At 35.2% G+C, this 20,378-nt stretch overlaps 1 protein-coding gene across 19 annotated transcripts in view; it reads right to left on the minus strand.

Moving 5' to 3' along the window:
• Positions 1-20,378, minus strand: part of ERC2 (ELKS/RAB6-interacting/CAST family member 2) — a 488,016-nt gene that overhangs the window by 269,813 nt on the left and 197,825 nt on the right. For 9 of the 19 annotated variants that reach the window (XR_003993757.1, XR_003993766.1, XR_003993760.1 and 6 more), the window contains 3 exons: positions 19,128-19,157; positions 18,071-18,264; positions 12,345-12,356 (listed from right to left, as the gene is read on the minus strand). Coding sequence is in view for 2 of the 19 variants with exons in the window: in XM_030501570.1 (XP_030357430.1) it covers positions 12,345-12,356; positions 18,071-18,264; positions 19,128-19,157 (236 nt within the window). In the remaining 17 variants the exon portion in view is untranslated. The remainder of the gene's footprint in view (positions 1-12,344; positions 12,357-18,070; positions 18,265-19,127; positions 19,158-20,378) is intronic. The other 10 variants (XR_003993764.1, XR_003993761.1, XR_003993768.1 and 7 more) reach the window with 3 other exon arrangements.

A 20,378-nucleotide genomic window follows, 5' to 3' on the forward strand; every position in this document is an offset into this window, starting at 1 on the left:
TATGGCATAGACCCCCAGTATTTTATCACAGGGTTTTAAGAAAGGTTAATTTTCTGAAAAACACAACATTCTGCCACAGCTAACCCGATAATAAGCAGGCAACATGACAGTACTAGAAAAAGCAGGAATATTTCTGACAAACTTACACTGACATAGTAATAAAAAGCAACCAGAAATTCCATGTTCCACTTTAAACGTATTTCTAGGTCTTAAAAGAGTATGATGGGTTTCACTGCTGTGATGTATTTTTCACTAAATTTCTTCAAGAACTTTAGAGTGATGCCCTTTTGTCTTTCTGAATCAAGTATTCAAACATACATTAGATGCTCTGTGCAACTCCAGGTGAAAATCACTTCTCTTTCATGTGACATGGGTCCATATCACATAATTGTAAGCATTGACCTAATCAGCATAAAACCAAAATGAGTATTAGAAAAAATTACTTTCAAAACATCTTACACAAATGTGGTATTTGGCAGAAATTTTGGTGGTGTAATATGACTTTGTGCTGTTAAAATATAAAATGGCTTCCAATCTAATGCTGAGTAAATGATAAATTAATTTATATTTAATCTAAGAAGTTCAATTTTATGCCAATGCTAACTGCTTCTTTCATCACCCTTCCCTCTCACAACTTCTCATTTCAGTTTCTGTCTAATGCCACACTGAACAGTAGAACATGGTAAAGCTGCAAAGGAAAACATCTGGTGCCTGTGATATGCAAAATCTTGAAGAGAAGGAAATAAAAGAAAGCTGTATCGTAGCCTCTCTTTCTTCCACAACTGACTACATGCCTATGGAAATGAAAAGAAAATGCTACAGTTAAAAATCCTGAGTAGGGTTTTTTTAGGCCTGCATTAAAGGTACAGAAGGAGTTCTTTAGGGGAAATAAACACAAGAACACTTTCCTCACTATTTTTTTTTAACACCAAACATATCAGTTATACATCAACACAACCCTTAATCCAGTATATTTTTTCTAAGTATGTTTGCTCTGGTATTTTTTCACATGGCTCTGCTTCTAAAATGCTTTTGAATAAAATAGAAAATTAGAATAACTAAAAATTATGCATGAGAAATAAAGTAATATTTGGTACAGAATCAGCACAAAATATCGTATGTCATTACCATATAGGGTATAAAATGTCCACAGAGTTTATCAGCTATGCTGGTGCACACAGTTGAGTCTACACTATTCTTTATTGTGATGAGCTAGTTCAATGTGTACTGCTACACTTCTTCAATTTAAAGCTATAAGACCACAAAGTCCATTAGACAGAATAAATTAAATTAAATATCACTGTTGAAGATATATGTCTTCAAAATCTGAAACGTACGCTGTGGGGGTCTGGGCAGTAGAATTGATCTTACCATCACAAATTAATCATATTCACATGCAAATGTATTCTTTGCTTGATAGTCTAACTGCCCCAAAGCAGTTAAGATTAAATCCACAGCTTTTGGTTTTCCACAGTTGTAGTTCATTTCGAAGTTGGCTATGTATTCTCTTACAGTGAGCTAAACTCTTTAACCACTGAACTAGGCATTGCGATCATCTAAACCTAGTTATTATAGAATACTTTGCTGTGTCTATAGTTTTACAAACTTTACATAACTGGAAAGACAGTCTTCAAACTAGTTCTAAAGCACCCAAGCCCAGAGCACACTGAAGTGGTGCCAACACATTTAGCTTAAAGAAATGATGTTCTGAGCTCATAACGTTTAAGAGGTAAAAAAGCCTAAAAAGCATCTTAGATTACTAACATTTTACACAGATGCTTGATCTTGGCCAAACATTAAAATGGCTGGTTAATGACACCTTTGCAGACAAAAAAATTATAAAGTTCTATTTGTGTTCCTATGGTTATAGCCAGTCAGCCATTGTCATAAAACATCTAAGCAGCTTCATCTATGGACAAAAAGAATTCGGAGTGGAGCTAAGCTGTCTTCAAAAACGGAACTAGAGTGTAAGCACATCTTGAATAGTTTAAAAAAAAATGGAAAGAAAATAATATGAAAGAAACAAGTCTGTTTTATTCCATAGCTACAATCATTCAATATAGAGCAGCAGTGTCCAGCAAACACCCATGCCACGTAAATACTAGATGACAATGATAATGGAAGTTATCGAAGAAGAGATGAAGGACAACAGATAAAAGAAAAATTTCTAAACAAACTTTCATTTTACTAGTACATGAGACATTCTCTCATTTCTGGTGAAGAGAAAAAGATCACAAAAAGTAACATGCTTCTCTAGAAACTGCATTACTGTATGTTAAACGGAGTTTATCAATTTTTAAATCCTAGTTCCAGGCACTGCTCTGAAACGTAAGTACATAGTCGACTGTAGCTGTGATACTCCAGTAAAAATTGGCGATTCATAATTCCCCATTCCACTTCCTGAATTTCCCTTATCTGGGATAACTTTTGATAATGTTTCTAAACACTCAAAATGCTCCACAGCCATTAATGCCCACCTCAGCTGGGCACTAGCCTTAAAATCAGGTACCTGAACCACAGCAATGCCTACATCTGTTTCCCTCACCATGCAACAAATTTTTCAGTAAAATGGCTTAGACAGCCAAGAGAGAAAACAATAGGCTATAGAAAATTTCCAATATTGTTGAAGAACCATCAAACTGTGGCTGCTAAATATTTAGGTATATTAGAATATCACAGATTCAAATAGGGCAGATGAAGGGAAAAGAAAAAATTCTTATACAGCCCTACAGCTTTGTCTTTTATGAAATCTGGACCAAAGAACCTAGAGACCCTTAACCTTGCTGTGCAAACAGCAACATGCCCTTCCATCAATTACACTAGCTGTTTGGTTTTGGTTTTGTTGGTTTTTTTTTTTAATTGAAACGTTTTTGAAAGAGACAACAGTATCATGGAGACCCAGCTCCTTGATTAGCAGAAAGACAAATATCCAAACAGTAGCAGCGCTTAGTTCTTGCAGGTATGAATATTACTAATTGTAAGACTACTTATAACCACTTCAGTTGTGGTTTTTTCTTGTTCATCTGGAATAGCATACAGAGTGATCTCTTAGTTCTATCTGCCTTTGTTTCCTTCAGTCCAACTTTCGATGACAAATATTAACATTTAATTTCTGCATATATGTGAGTATCTTGCAGATTTCATTTTACAGTAGTGTGTAACCGTTGTCTGAACTCCAATGCTTTCATCTCTGATAGCTATAGAAAATCACACTATTTCATTAAATTCCCAGGTTTAATTAGCCACCTGGGTACCTTGGCCAAAAAGTTGGTAATGTCAGCCAAAAATAAGTGTTAAATGCTTAGTATAGCCTTTACCCTATTTCATAAAGACTTTTTTTTCCCCTCAAAGCATCCAAAAAATGCAGACATGCAAAATACTCCCAAGAGCAAAATCTGTAACATTTTCTAAAGGAATATGTCTCTGTAATAATTTTCATCACTTTAAACAGCATTACAATGGGACCAGCTGTCTAAAAGTCAATCAAAAAATTCTCCAGTGTGCTGGGAACCTGCACTCCTCAACAATTAAAGAAAAATAAGCTTACCAAAAAAATGTTTTTAGGGGGAAAAAAAAATAAATACAACAACTTAGTCAAAACAAGTAACTTCTATAAAAGTAGAAAGTCTCAAAAATACATTTTAGAATTTAATCCAGTCCCATATTTTAAATACTCAAACATCTTCAACTATTGTTCTAGGCAAGAATATTCTGGGTAGAATATCACCATTACTTGAAAAAAATTATTTTTCTTTTTAACAGGTAATCTCATTTTCCTTTATAAATAGTCCACACCTTTACAAACGACTCGTGTATGTGAGCAATAACATTTTAGTAGGCACTCTGGATCTCAAGTAGCTAGTCAAGTAGAAGACCTGATCCTGTAAATCCTATCCATGTGAATGTCCATTCTAAACTACATTACTTCAGTAAGACTCAGTAGAAATATTCCCGTCTCAAAAATGACAGTACACATAGGTTCCCATTTGATTTATTTTGTCAAGACTAAAACAAAAGCATAAGGATAACTTTAAAATTCAGATCTAACTCCATTGGAATCCATAAGATAGAATTTCCATTAAGATGTGAGCAATGTTAAGTATTGTTTCTGGCATTTTCCTGGAATACAAATGTATTTGCTACTACCAATCTACAAACCTGAAAAACAAAAGACAGGTTAGACCCTAGCAAACTGTAAACATCACAAGACATGTTAAGAGCGTTACTGACAGACACATTCCTGGCACAAACATGCAAAGACACAGAGTTTATTCACTTACAACCCAAAGGTGGATTTGTCTGGGGAAAATAGGTATTATCATTATAGAAAAGGTACAGTTATGACAGGCTGAAATTTCGATACGATAATGAAAACATAACATACCTCAACCATCATTTTTCTAAAAGAAACCCTTCCTGCCTGAGTGGTAAATTTATTTAATAAGTTAAACTCTGGACATTTTAACTTTTTTTTTTTTTTTTTTTTTGTTGGGTTTATTTTGTTTTGTTTCCTTGTTGTTTTTTTAAATCTAGATTCTATAATCTAAAGAATTCTTTGTATCCAAAATGTTATTTAAAATTTGAGATTTTATCTTATTTTTAGCTTTTCTTATTTTCATTACACAATACAACTGTCACGATGATAAGAAGTTAAAGAATACCTTAAATGCAAAACCAAAAGCAATCATCCCAATCATTAAGAAATTATTTACTTTGACATAACCAGCATATCCAACAGAGCTGAGCTTCAAAATAACTTTTATTCTTCTGCCCTTGATGGCAAAAAATTATATTGGGACTGACTCTTTTTTTAACGATGTAGATGATGCTCAAAAGCTAGCTAGACCCAGAAGCCTGTACATTCTGGGCCAAATCATTCATCTAGCTTTATGCCCTGATATAAAACGGCAGAGAGTAATGATTATAACCACAGGAAGAAAACAGATTAAAATTTCTTAACATATAAAATAATACCAATATTTTACTTCATACGCATTTTGCCTTTTTCCTTGTAAATGAAATCTACTGACTGCAAAACTGCAAGCCATCTCACTATTGTATGCAATGATTTTTGTCTGAGAGATCCACTGACTAGCAAACATGTCTTATCACACAGCAACATAGAATGTAACTATTTATTGCTAGCGCATTTGCTAAGAGCGAGAAAAGAATTAGTATGTCCAAAGCTGCAGAGAAGAAAAGTATTCCTCACTGAAGTACGGTGTGTCACAACTGCAGTACCAAAAAGCAAAAACAAAGGTACAAAGCCACTGTCTGGTTCTCCCAGAAGGGAATCTTCAAAACAGAAAAACATATATATGTTGCAGGACTAAATGAATCAGTGTGAACTGCCCCAGTGATGCCCTATCAAAACTGATCAACGACCCACACCAAGTGCATTTTCACCACTGACACAATATACTCCAGCCACAAAACATGCAACATATGTAGAATGGAGCCTAAAAAAGTCCCAATTGCTATCAAGCAATTTACCACTTCTAATGCGTTACACCCCCTCCAGAGTAATTATTTCATTTGGGGTTTGTCTCTGGTTCTTCTGACAGTCTGATAACAAAGCTGCTATGAGTATCTGTTACTTTGCTAAAAATGGTGCCAAAACTTACAATACTTTCTCTGCACGCCTCTATTCCATTTGATAACACCATACAATGCACCTGAATTCTGAGAATATTAGTGGCCAGATACCTGTCTGCCTTAAAGAGGACATGGTTCATACTGATACATGTGGAACTGAAACATAACATCGGTGTAAATCAGCTCCCACTCTTTATTTCAAAGCTATTACACCATTTTAAAAAACATTTCTTCTGCTTCTTTTGAATTTGGGAGCCTTTCTGCTTTCAATGTGAAAATCAGACTAACATAAAAAGCTCACATTAATACAGAGCACCACATAGGCACATGTGAGTAAAGTGTTTTCTCCTTCCCTATGGAGGAAACAAAAAACCAATCCAAAATATTCCTTGATTGTTGTTTAGACAGACTCAAAAGGGGAAAGAAAAGTATTTTTGCCATGTGTGCTACCATAAAAGCCACAGTTTTGAGGATTCATCCCCAAACCTCAAGGGACTCCACCTTCTTTTCATGTCTGACTAACCTGTTATTATCCTATAGAAAAATACTTCACCTCTGTCCTTCTTGCCCTCACTACTCCAAAGCAGAAAATCTAACAGATCTTACTCCCACTCTTTTCCTTATCCCTACAGAACTATATTTTCCCCTCTCTACTTCCCACTGAAAAGGAGGAGTGGCAAGACTTCAACTGCCTGAGCTAAACGCTTTTATAATTGTTTAAACTCCTAAATTGTGTAACAACATAACCTACCACCCTACAGCTGACTCTGTGACCCAATTTCATTTTTACAGTGGTGCTATCTGATCTTGCAGCAGAAAAAAAAACTCTTCTTCAGTGACATAAATGGAAGTAGCTCAGCTTCCTTAGCATGTGTATTAGAACATGGGATGAGAAAGAAATTTTGAGTGAATGCCTCCTGGGGAGACAAGAAAACATTGTCACCCTGCGTTTGGATTGCCCCTGCAAGGAAGGATAACAGGGGACATTAAGACCTTCCCTTATGAAATAACCTTACGACAACTGAGGAAAATTTTGTTGCCTTTAGGGCAAAAGAATTTAGAGGAAGATAATACTTTCTGGTTAATCTTGGCCAAATTTACCTTCTCTTTTGGTAATAAAGGCCACTACTCTGCTACACATCTCAGAGGATATTATCACAAAAAGTTACTATTGTCATCTCTCACTGAAGAATGTTTGGTTTGCTTTCTGCCATCCACTTGAAGCTGAGACTACAGCAAATTCCATGTCACAGTTCATACTCCACCTACTCACCAGGAGAACTGAGAAGCACTCTCTGTATCTCTCTATGTTGATATAAAGGACTGGAATCAAAAAGACCAGCGCATACAAAAGACAAAAAGATCATCCAAAACAAACGGTATTTTTAAAATCTCCAAAGAATTTAATTCCTACATCCCTAATTCTCCAGTTGAATGTAAAAATGCTGTAATGCCCAGAGTTATCAGTTAAGATAAATGAATTTTAATATTTTTCATGTTTTCATTACATTCCCAGCTCCTGTTACCAATGGATTATACAGCTATTTCAGTTTCACTCAAAGAAGCAAGCTTGCGGCCCACAGAGATCTGTAGATCTCAAAAAAAAAAAAAAAAAAAAAAAAAAAAAAAGGCAGTTCTATTGCTGGGTTTAAAAAAAGAAAAAAAAAAAAAAAAGCCACAAATTCAAATAACCCTTTTTTCTTCTTCTTTTCCACTTCCTTTAAATCTCATTATTCCAAATGTTTGAAGCCTAGTTTAAGATTTCTTAATAGTCAGATTATGACAGTGCTTCAGTGTGACAACTGTTTTGCCTCCAAATGCACCACAAGATATGTGGCACAAAAAGATGTTGTTGCCTTAAGAGAGCAAAAAACTCTGCTTGGCAGAAATAAAGCAAGTGTCACAGAAGCCACTAAAACATTTCTCACCTCAAAGACAAAAACGTGGGAGGAAGTGTTTACCTAACACACAATCTGGGAAGTTTTCCAAAATCTGTTTAAGAAGTGTTTAGTCTGACATAGTTCCCTTCAAAGCCCTAGAGAAATGCTAGAAATATTCATACAAGGATAACGTATGAATGAAAAAGACTTACTAAAATCCTGTTCCAAACTATGGTTCATATCACTTTGTTTCAACACATATCTGCACTGCAACCACTGAAACTCCAATGAAGTGCATTGCACTACTGTCTTCCTCAGCACATTCTTACTGGATGACACTTTATATGAACATGTGTGAAATTCATACCAGAAGACTCATCTGTCACACATCTCTCTTTACACCCAGGGTTGTTCTGCATTTTCTTCTGATGTTCTTCAAAAAATTAATAAAAAAAAAAACCTGCTGCTGACAGGACACTAGATGAGAGGGATATGTGAGCTGATTCAATATGGAAATCGCTTGCTCAGCTATTTTATTAATGGATACCATTAGCAATAACTGTAACCAGTAACTGGAAATAGCTCAGTGCCTGATATTTGCAATCAAGGATTTGTCGTCCTGCTGCTGCTTCATCAGGTCCTTCCAGCTGTTGTCCAGATAAGCTGGACACCATACCAAAAAAACCCACCAACTCCTGACTCTGTCCAGTTATTCTCTGCATCCAGTTGCTCCACAGCATGAACAGCTAAGCCTGACAGCAATGAGGATCCATGTTTCATTGCGATTTCCTTCTGAATTGAATCTTTTGACTGCAACTCTTGTCTCAATCTAGCAGTTTTCAGGATCAATCTAGTCATTATTATTTGATATATAAATCAAACTTTCCATGCTTTTGCAGTAACCTCTTCAGATCTCTAAATAAATCAGATACGCTTTGTATGATTTCTTGTTTCAACATACTAGCTTCCCTTCATTATAAATTCAGATCACAGCATTTCAATCCAGTCACAATCACATTGTCCAGACATGTTGCTCCTGCACTACAGAAGCAAACAATGTGAGTGGAAGAAGTGGTTCCACCAACAGCCCAATTCCTAAATTTAGTTCCCCTGTCTCTTTTCATTCACAGCTTTTTGAGGGTAAGCTGTGCTATCTCACAATGCTTCTTCACTCACACACCCTTCTACTGTACACAGGGAATCCTGGCAGCATTGCACCCAGGCGGCCACCAAGCTCCCCAGAGGAGTGCTGTGCAGGTACTTCGTTCACACATTCAAGAGGTAAAGAAATACAATCTGTGGCTCTTCTCCCTGAAGAAAACTAGCAGAAGCAGCAGGTCTGGAGAAGCATAAAAAATATTGTTCCATCTTTAAATTAGTAACCATGACACAGAAAGAGCAATGGTCCTTATGTTCCCTCTTCCTCAATGCAGAATTTTGGTCTCAGGTCCAACCCAATCCAAAGTGGATATTTTTCAGAGGTAGAGCTCTTTTCTCCTCATATTCAATTTATGCTGCATGTCCATTTACTTCACTGGAGTATTTACACTCCAAATCAAAACCAAAAAAGCATATCACTGAGAAATCAAAAAATATCGTTCCTTATTTAAATAAGCCACTTCTAGTTGTCTCAGAAATTATTATTTTAAGCTTTGTATGCCTTTAAGAAAACCAAAAGAGCAAAATATAAAACTGGACTGGAAGGTTCAGGAGTGAGTGGGATAAAAATGAACAATGCACTATCCTGTCTTAGGGACCTGCTTGTACCTTTTTATTGTTTATCACTATGATTTATGCTTATTTTGTAATATATTATTTTAATTTTTTAAGAAAGTAGAATTCCAAGGAAATAAACTTTCTACTTTATTTCTTAAATGAAATGAAATGTAAATGTATACAAATTCAAAACCACACATGTAATCAGATAAATCTAAATAATCTTTTTTCAACTCTTCACCTTTTTCAAAACATTTAAACTTTAAAATGTTCACAATGTTAAAAGGTTGATTCTGTATATGCAGCAAACAGACTAAAAGAGAAAGACATGACTACAATCTGCCTGTTATCCAACATGACAACTATGCTTCTCACTCAGAATAACCAGTCCCTCAGAAGAGTAACGTATATCACAGATTCTCTCAGTTTTCATTAGTACACTATCTCAATTTCTCCAGGGAAATTATCTTTGAACAACATATCACTCTGCCCTTGGAACCATCAAACTGACATTTGACAAAACTGTGGAAGGCTCCTAAGTTAAATTTAAAACTCCGTTAAACCTCGCCTTACACATCTCATTGAGCTTTAGCCTCCCACAGAAAAAATTAGGAAGGCCAGCATCAGAGGCTGGTGGGAAAATTTCTAGCACTGACGAGTATATTCTACATGGAAAAAATACCCATCTCCTCTTTATCTGCAGGCAGAAAAGTTTAGGGAGTATATAACCTGCTATAACCTAAATGAAAAACAAAACAAAACAAAACCAAACAAAAACCATGTTACTGACTGATTTTTGTGCTCAGAACATTATTATTTTATATGTAGATGTGTATGCTGGGGGGCAGGTTTATGACAATGTATTTGATTTTCTTCTTTGCCATCAGTATCAAGAGATGTGTGTTTATAAAACAGATGCAGCGTTTCTCTAATCATTCTAACCCCATATAAAAACAGATTAATAAAATGACAGCTAAGATCATACTGATTAGCAGAAATTAAAGAAATTAATAGATCTGTTTCTTAAATTAAGTTTTGATCCTAATGATGATTCAAGCTGCAAAAACTTAACACTTCACTGAAATCTCACAATAAACTCTAATCATACACTATAAGTTATCTAGGACTCTAGGGATGAAAGTTGGCAGGGTTATGAGGACAGTTTGCTTCAACAAGGTCAGCTGGTTTTTTAGGTCAATAAATCATAACAGAAATTGCACCTCCAACTGCTGAACAAATGTTTCTGCATACCAATCACTGAATTCCAGTGAAATCAACCATAATGACAACCGCATAGCATAATACCCTTCTTTAAGCTCCCTCTGGCTAAAGAGATTTTCAATCAGTGATGAGTATGTTCTGATAGAAATGCCACAGTGGTCATATTCAGACAATAATTTCATCAAAGCCAACTCCAGAGTAAATACATTTCATTAATTTCTAGAAGAAATAAACTGTTTAAGTATTTTTATAATTGGGGTATAATAACTATCTATTCCAGCACAAGAAAGTGTGCTCGCAGTAAATAGACAATAAAAAGAAAGTGTTCATCTGAATCATTACTGCAATCAGTAAGCCTCAAATTTCAGAAACAAAATATACTTCCCGCTGGAAAGTAACTTTCAATTGTGATATGCGTTAAAGCACATCAGGAAAAAAACCCTTGTCTTGTCAATCTTTTCACAATGAGCCACCTTTTGCCATACAGTTTGAAGGCATCCACTTGAGAAACTTCTCTGATACGTCTGAACTGTGAAATGCGAACTGTACTTGAGAACTCTCCTAAACTGGCAAGCTCTGCTTCTATATGAATAGAGAACAATGCTGTGCAAAAAGTATACACTGACATAAAAATTCTGAAAACGTCAGATCTGAACATATTATAAAGGCAGACTGGACATTTGCCATGATTCTAGTCAAATGTGCTGCATGGCAACCTGATATCTGGAACCATATTTGCAAATGCAAAACTTTGGTAGCTGAAATCCACCTAGAAAGTCTTTGCAGTATACACCCTCCTTTATACTCCAGTCTGATTGATCTATGAAGTAGTAAACACTTTCTACCTTGACAATGACTGAAAACCAGGTCTTTTCCTGCCTAAAGCAAAGCTTCTTCAGTGCAGGAAACAAAACTTTGTGCAAGTTTCCCTCACTAATTTCAGAAACTGAAAAATCAAGGATGATCATAAGAGTGTAGAACTGTCTTAAATACCTGTTACAGGGAAAAAAAAAAAAAAGCCACATTCTGAAATGAATGGGGAAAGGAAGAAGCAGATGAACCTGTAGTTCAAACTGTATAAAGTTACTCGTTTCTAAAATAGCAAGCAGATATTTTAAGACTTCACTTTTCAGTCCTTTACAGACATGAGAAAGAAAAATTAACATCAAGGCCTATTAAGAGGAAAAAAAAAGTTGACTAGATCAATTTCTACTTTCAACAAGCACCACAAGGCATGTAAGAATACTTCCTAAGGTTACTCAAAACCACTTCACAATCACAAATGCTAGCTAAACTAGTCTAAAATCTGGAAGAAAGAAAAACCTGAATCTGACTAGATGATGCTATATACAAAAACAGCATATAAAACACACACATGTACACCTCCCTTGCAGTGCTGTGCTGGTCCAGAATCTGGCCACCACAAACAGCTAAAAGTTTACGAACCAGAAGCTGAACCACTCCGCATCATCCTATTACGTAACAGTAAAAGGGGTGATAGTAAAGAATTAAGAACTCTCTGATCTTAGGTTCAAGTCTCTCTGCATTCTATTGTTATTGTTCAATCCATTATCTACTCGGTTGGGTTGTCTACCAAAAAGTTATTCCCATTATTGAACTGCCTAAACAAAGATAATAAAAGTAAAACTGAAATAAGAAAAAAATCTTCACACAAAACAACATATGAATTGAATATGTTGTTAATAAACATTTTTTTCTTACAGACTTTTGACAAAAGCATTCATTTACTGTAAAGTTTCTGATCTAGAAATGGATTGACCAAAAACTTCACAATAGGGGCAAGCAGAATAAAAACCAAAACAAAAATAAAAGAAGTTATTATATGGAATCAAAATGGCCAAATAAACAGAGCATCAATGAAAACCTTCATTGCGGAAGGAGCAATTAAGTAGGAGAGCAGAAAATACTGACCTGGAAGTCAAGCTGGTTGGAGTAGGGATGAAAGCAGCAGTTTGGAGAAAAACAGATAGGGAGGGAGACAGCAAAAGAGAATAAAGGGAGGAACACATTAGTTCTTATAAAATATAACAAGCAGATGTTATATCAGCAGATTTTATTTAAAAAAAAAGAAGAAAGAAAAAGAAAGGGAAGGGAAAGCGAGAAGTAAAATAAAATTTCTGTAGCAGTAAACCTTTGTTGTGCACTGAATTAAACAGAAATTTTAAAATAAAATGACAGCTTGTCATTTATGGGCCATGGAAAGTCATCCATATTTATAACCATCCAAACACATGTACACACCAAATGGAACAAATAAGTTAGGTCGATATTGGTAGTGTTTGCTGATACATAAATGTCTCTTCCTGTACCATGAATTCTTTTTTTGAACCAACAGAGGTTGAGTGACCCACATTCATCAAGTCTTCCCATGAAAGCCAAAACAGCTAAACAGTTGGGCAGCTTGTTCAAAGATATCATTTAGAAGTTCACAAAGCACTGTACCTAATAATCAAAGACAGAGATTTTCCCACCCTCAATCCCCTAGGAAATACAGTCCCTTCTAACCCTGAGAGCAATTTTTTTCTGTAGTCTGAAGAAAAAGGTTAATACCTCATCTCTGAAAATACTCCGATACTTGATAAATTGTTTAAAGACATCTAAATGCCCATTCAACTAAGACAAAAAAAAAGACACCCAGCTAGAAAAATCCTTAAAGCTGCCACTGGTGCCTATGGACATTTTTTAAAAGCCACAAAAATAATTTTTTGGAATGCAATTATTCCATATGCTGATGTTTTGTCACTTTTGCAATGAATTGTCAGTGCTGTGTGGACTTATTTTCTTCAGAATTCAAATCCAGATCAGTTCAGAATGGATTAATTGTAATCTCACCATCTCAAGATTTTAAATGTACATCTGTAGTGTTATTACCCAAAACTTACCACTGCATAGGAGAAGCAGATAGCAAAACCCTCAAACTTCTCATTTAAAAAAAACTTGGTTTTATCTCCTAGCTAGTATAGTATTTTTAAATTTGCCATTGTTGTAAGCTCTGCTAAGAAGCTATACTCAATCAAGCAATGACTGACTATCTAACATGCCAGTGGAGAAAAACAGATTCAAGATTTTGCAATGTTCTCATCACTTACTTTCTCTTTTGAGTCTAAATTTATTAATGGATGATTTATAACCATTGTATTATGTGCCAACACTCTTTTACTGAAATCACTCTTCTTTCACCACAGTGCTCGCCCCATCGCATATTTACAGAGAACAAGCATCCCTACCAAGCCTTTGTTTTGCCAGAGAAACAAAACACTGTTGTTTCGACTCCTCCTGTGACATGAGCACTCCATTCCTTCAATTATCCTACCAGCCCTCTCCGCACCTGTTTCCAGCTTTAATTTTCAAATATGACTGATGAGAAGTACACAGCAGTGTTCCACATGGAGTCTTGCTAACGCTTGGTGACATTAATACCTTCCTATCCTTACTGCAGACATTTATTCTGACATATCAGGACTCACACCTCATTATTTAGATGTCTGCTTCATTATTTAGATGGCTCATAATGACACTGCCATTAGCAAACTCACCCAATCTTCCTCTTCCTAAACTGTACCAAGGATTATCCTTAGCTTACAGCAGGCAGTCTTACTGGTCCTAACTTCACAATCATGCATTTCGTACAATTGTATTTCACTTAATTTAATGACTCAAGCTCCCCAGCATATTTCATAAATATACGTTTCAGTCTAACACCATTAACGAAAGCATTAAACAATATACTCCTTCAAATCTGTTTCAACTGCAGTTACCTCTCTTTGGCTAGGCCCTTAATATCAAAATTTAAGCTGATCACTATCTTACCCAGATTCATTCACACTATCCAAAAAAAAAAAAAAACCCAACTCCAAAACCAACAAATGAACCACACACCAAAAAAACCCACATTTCCTTCATCAGGACAGCCAAAGAAAAACATCAAGCTAAGTTTACTGAAAGTACATTACGCTGGGATATATTGCATTTCATTTTAACCTGTTCTCATCATGAACAGATAAATCCTGAAAGATATAATAGAAGTTATCAAACAGCTTTAGTACAGGAGGAGGAATTGATTCTCCTATGTAGCAATAAGAAGTTATAAAATACAAATTACTATATATGGAGTAATTTAAGAAATAGACCAATAAGTTTTTACATACAAGGAATAGTAAAACTCATGACACTTCAGTGATGCAACTCAGAAGTGGGATAGTTTCTGAGGTAAGAAAATCACATCGAAACCAAAAGAATTACCACTCATATGAAACCTTCTTCAGGTTTATTAATCATGTCCATCTGCCAAATTTAATTGCCCATATCTTGAAGTAGATATTTCTACCCTTGAATATCTGACACTTTTTGTGTCAAGACTTTGACAAATAGTAAAACATCAGTATTCATCATCTTGTTTTAATACTTGTTTAATTCTTGTAAGTTTATTACAAATGTTTTTACTTTTCAAACCTCATTATGCTGAATTTACATGTGAATAAAATAAATATTATGAAGATACCATAGCCCGCAATACTCTAGATTACAACCCTCTCAGAAATTTATTTTTATAAATTTTGAGAATTTATGTTGTTGCAATTATCTTGCTATGTAAAGATGTTGGCATAGCAGTGAACATGGATCCCAGCAAGCTATTAACCAAGAAGTACATTTCAGAAGAGCATTCGTTTTCCTACAAAACCCCAAAGATGCCCTTACGTCTGAAGTTAGGGGTAAAATGTTGAAGATAATGCTGTTTCAGAGCAAGAAAAAAGAAAAGGAGAAAAAGTAAGGAGAGAAAATAGCAACCTGAAGCACATTATATGAATTTCAAAACCGGGGGACAAGAAGGAAAGAACATTTTCAAATATGCTTCTGTCGAAGTTGCAGTAACTTTCACAATGCTTTATTCCCATACAGTGGGAAAACTGAACCTTGGCTCCACCTCTTCTCTTCAGTAATGCGCCTATCAAGTACTCATTACAAGCAGAAAAAGTAGTATCACTTCATAAAATCTTACAGCAATTTATACTCCACCTGACACCCTAGAAAGGGGAATTTCAGTGTCAAATTCCCTCTGTAGGGACACCAACAGGTGGCACAGTTACATACAGATTTAATCTTCAGGCCAATGTTTTTAGAAAATAAGGAAAAGGGATAGAAAATAAATTAGATTTTAGAGAAATCCAAGATCAGCCTGATTAGTAAGAAGGCCTGGATACACTCTCTCTAAAAATATTTCCCTTTTAGACCTTTATCTTGCTGGCAGATTGCTAGACTTACTGTACTAATCGACAAATTTGTGCCTATGCTTATGTATGGTGGAAAATAGCTTTAAAATTTCATCGCCAAGTAACGGCAGTAACTTCTGTTGATGAAATCAATAATTTTTTTATGTAAATTCTTCTTTTTCTCATTTACAGTAATTAACTTACATATACTGTGTGTCTAGGAATTTGGAATTAATCTTGAACGCTGTAGGCAAGTTACATCAAGTGAGAAAGTACATTAAAGTTAACAGAACTCCAAAACCAATCTTAGAGCATGACGATTCCCAAAAACTGCAACATGCTACTGTCCTTAGCTGGTCATGCCACAGATATCTTATTGTAAGCATTACAGAAGCTTCATAGCAAAGCTTTACTTCATCACATTCAAAGTACAGTATATCTTGTTCAAAAAGTCTTTGCAGTACCAAATTATTTTCTGAAAAGTTATTTCAGGATCAACACCCTCACTAACAATAACAGAATGGAAATTGGTGTCCCAAAATTTCACTGACAAAAATACATCAAATTTTAAAAATATATTAGTACAAAAATAGAAAACACTGTCCACTACATAACCCACTACATGGTTCTCAGACAGTAAGAAGAGGTTGTACTTTGACAAGGCCATAGTAACAGCTCTGCATCCCTTGGCGCCTTGTTTGTAACCATTGTTTCTCAATCAATAATTCTCAATTAAATTCAGATAAATCTACTCATCTATATCTATTATTTATACCTTTTTATATAAAATACTTAAATTAACATTTACTAAAAGTTTTAGATCACAAGCTTCCCTACTTTATCATGTTTATGTATTAATCTTAATTGTCATTTTAATATTCAACCACTCCACACGTATGTGACTGCTACTTAATAAATCTCTTAAGATTATCCTCTTGAACAAAAGTTTAGCATGCCTGCTATTGCGTCTAGTGTCACACAATAATTCAGTAGGTTTTACAGCCCAATGAGGATATCAGTTACTGTTTCTGTAAAAACTACACAGTCAGTTTCCACCAGCTTGGTCACACCTAGCGTCACTGTATTACAAGCCCAGGTCTGTAACCGTCCCTACAATACATGCACTGATGGGTGGAATAGGCAGCACTTTCTTGACCACACAAATTCACTAATTGTGTTACATTTTTCCAACATGCCGCTTTAGGATTTGAGAGAGTTTAGGCAGAACTCACAGTTATGGTGCCAAAGTGACTACTCTTCATTCTGGTATCTACTTAACACATTAAAATCAGTGCAACCACTACAGTATTCTAATTTCTAATATATTACCGCTAATCAAAGTTTTCCTCATGTAAACATTTCTATGTCGAGTACAAATCTTTTTTCACTTTAAATTTAAGGTCTCAGTTTTCATGACACTTTGACTGATAACTCTATACTCTTCAGTATTATCATTATTAAACTTTTGCCAATAAGTTTTGGCAACAGATAACTGTGAAGGTTAATAAGTCATCACCAGTAAAAGATGCTCTACATGTCTTTCTTTCCAAGCTGGCTGGTTTTCTCCCGCTAAGGTAACCAACGTTTCCGGCAGACTTTCCCCTCTTTCATGGTAATTCTCCCTAATGGGACAGAGCAGTGCTTTGTCTTGACTGGAACTATAGCAATAATCACAACAGTGAGATCCCTTAAACTTCTCTTTTGGAACCATAAAGAAGTTTTCTTCTGACTTGATCACTAGAAAACAATTATTTAAAATATGTGAAAACATCAAATTCCTTCTTTCATTCATGTAAGAGTGGCTAAGTACAGGAAGGGAACAAAGAAATCAGATCTGCTTATCATAAACTGCTTATCAATCAAATAAATGGCAGCATACCATATGGGAGAAGGTTCCCAGAATTATTTAGTTATGAAGGGTGGGAGACAAATAGACCCCTAAACCCTTCTGTCTCCACTAAGGAAAGACTTCCCTGAAATGAGACAAACACTGCCTGGTCAGTGTCAGAAAATTGAAGCAGACAAAGACTAGAGAAACACCAAAAAATAGTTACAACTATTAATTGTCATGAGACTGGTTAGAAATACTTACCAATACTTTTCAGGACCTCTGAGAACTGGTGTTGCTGTTCACACTGAAGAAGCATGTATAGGGACAGTTTTGATTTACCAGTTACTGGAAAGGTAGGACTGTTCCCCAAAAGGTTTTCTGGGAGGGTTCTTGTCATTGTAAATTGCATATGGCTTTTTATATATGTTCCTTTTATAGAGACTACTAAAAAAGTGGAAAGCTTAAATTGTTCCAAAATCAGCAGAGAACAAATATTCTGTGAAAAAACATACTCTACACTTAACTTCTCTGCTCCGCAATGAAGACCAAGTAAATAAAAATGCCACTTAATGTAAGACAAATAATACAAGAATTACCTTTCTAACTCAGCAATTTTCTTATCTTTGTCATTCTTCTCATTCTCTACTTCCTTGAGTATTTCTAGAAGTCTGTCAACCTCAGCCTGAGCTTTGCCACATTCTTCTCTATAGTATGATGCTTCTTTGTCAAGCTGTTTCATTCTGTCTGCAAATTCTGGATTCATCCGTGCCTCCTCTTCAGCCTCATGAGCCTTCAGAATCAAGATTTTTAAAAAAGTAAGGATGATGATAATTCATACAGCTTTAAGAGCTTTACTTCAGCCTTGGAGATCAAATTTTTTCTTAAAAAGGATTATGGGTCTTTCTGTCTGATTACAGTATTTTCTACAGAAGCATTACAAAAAGGGAAGAAAATATCTTCATAGTCTAAAATAATAGTCAAATGCTATCATCCTGAACGGGGAGGAGATTTACTAAGGTTTGTTTACATATTAAAGTGACCATATTTTAAGGGTGGTGTTTAAATTTGAAAAAATCTACTTGCAAGTAATTTAATTCACATTAAGTTTTTAAAGCATTTCAAATATATTGGCAATTTCTAAATTAATCATATTATCTCTCTTTCCCCATATACATACACTTCATCCATGTATATATATGCACACACAGATACATATATATCGTAATCTGTATCACCAGATGTTTCAAATGCAGTTTGAAGAATTTAAAAGGAAGAAATTGTTTTTTATGCAGTGCTGTTTTTAAAAGACAAACCAATAAACTAAAAAGTTGCTTTGAACAGACATTTTACCCAATAATCCTTTTTCTCTTATTGTTAATACTTAACCTGAAACATCAGAAGAACAAGCCCATTGGTGAAAACAGCACAAACCTGGCAAACACATGCATGGATGGGTGGCAGTTTCACAGACAAGAAAGAATGCAATGAATACAACAACAGCAGTGCAGAGCCCAACCTTACTCCCATCAAACCTAATGGCAAAAACCCAATTAACTTCAATGGGAGCATGATCTGGCACCAAGTACTTTAAACTGTTGGCTGGAATAATCACAGACAGATGGAAACAACAATGCACTGCAATGCTTAGCCTACCCCTTGCTTCCCATTATTCCTAATTGGCATCTTGAAAGAGCAGGCAAGGAAAAAACAAGTAGTTTAAGGCAGTGCACATTAAACATAGAAAATTCAGATAACATTCTCTTAACATACAGGAATTTTACAGAAATTTGGGATATTTAGAACTGAAGGTCCTCCAACTATCTTATTACGAAGAGAAGACATGGACTTACTTATCCTTCTTAATTTCAAAGAATAGACAATGCAAGAAAGCAATGAAAGAAATGCGGATCAAAACGAAACATGCATGCTTTGGAAAGGATTAAACTACAGATACTAGAAGGTTCACATTCTTTGCAATGGATAAAATTTTCTGTATAAATAAAGAACAAGTCTTGTTGACTGTAAGTACAACAATTAAGTTGAAATTACTAGGAAAGAAAATTAGGGTGTTTGCATGTAACATATCATTTAAGCATGAGGATAATAAGAAAAAAGATAGTAGGTTTTAAGTGTTATTTATCCTACTGTGCGATTCTTATTCAGAAGAAATATTTGGTTACCAAAATGAGCCAAGGGAATGACATGAAAAGCCTACAAAACCAGTGGCCTTGCTCTTCAAACTCTATTTTGGATAGTAATACATGCTCCAGCCCTGAATCCTAGGCAGATACAGGACTTTACTAACACAGAGTTTGTTTCAAGGCAACATCCAAAGAGTATCTTGATTTTACTGTTTGGGTGAGATGCTAGCAACAGATACCTTTTCATCCTCATAAATCTTCCTACTTTAATAATAAACCTTGATTTATTTTATATCAGGTCTTAATTGTTTCAAGAAATTTACTCAGGGCCAATTACGTGAGAGACTGTGTACCAGTTTCCAGCTGCTAACTATTTCAATTTTCCAACGGGTCTACTGGGCTATTAGACAATGTTTTATCTCTCAAAAATTAACACTAAGTGTTCTTTAGCAAAGAATGAAAATAATTCCATAGGTTTGTAAAGATAAATTCACTCTAAGGAAAATAAAATTTAAAAAAATAAATAATAATAAAAACCCCAACCAACCAACCCAGCTCCCACTTTTAAGATATAAGAAACCTCTCCAAAGAGCATGCTGTTTCCCTATTGCTCTTCAGAGTTCTCTTCCTCTCTTAAGGATAAATTCAGAATTTCCCAGTTCCCCTCAAGAGGCTACCACTCTTTCATATTCTTCCCTGTTACCTTTCTTTCCCTTCTGTTTATTTTAGTGTCTAATTCACTTACTTACCAGCCTTGCTTCCA

The sequence above is a fragment of the Strigops habroptila genome, chromosome 11 (assembly GCF_004027225.2).
Source record: "Strigops habroptila isolate Jane chromosome 11, bStrHab1.2.pri, whole genome shotgun sequence".
NCBI lineage: Eukaryota > Metazoa > Chordata > Aves > Psittaciformes > Psittacidae > Strigops > Strigops habroptila.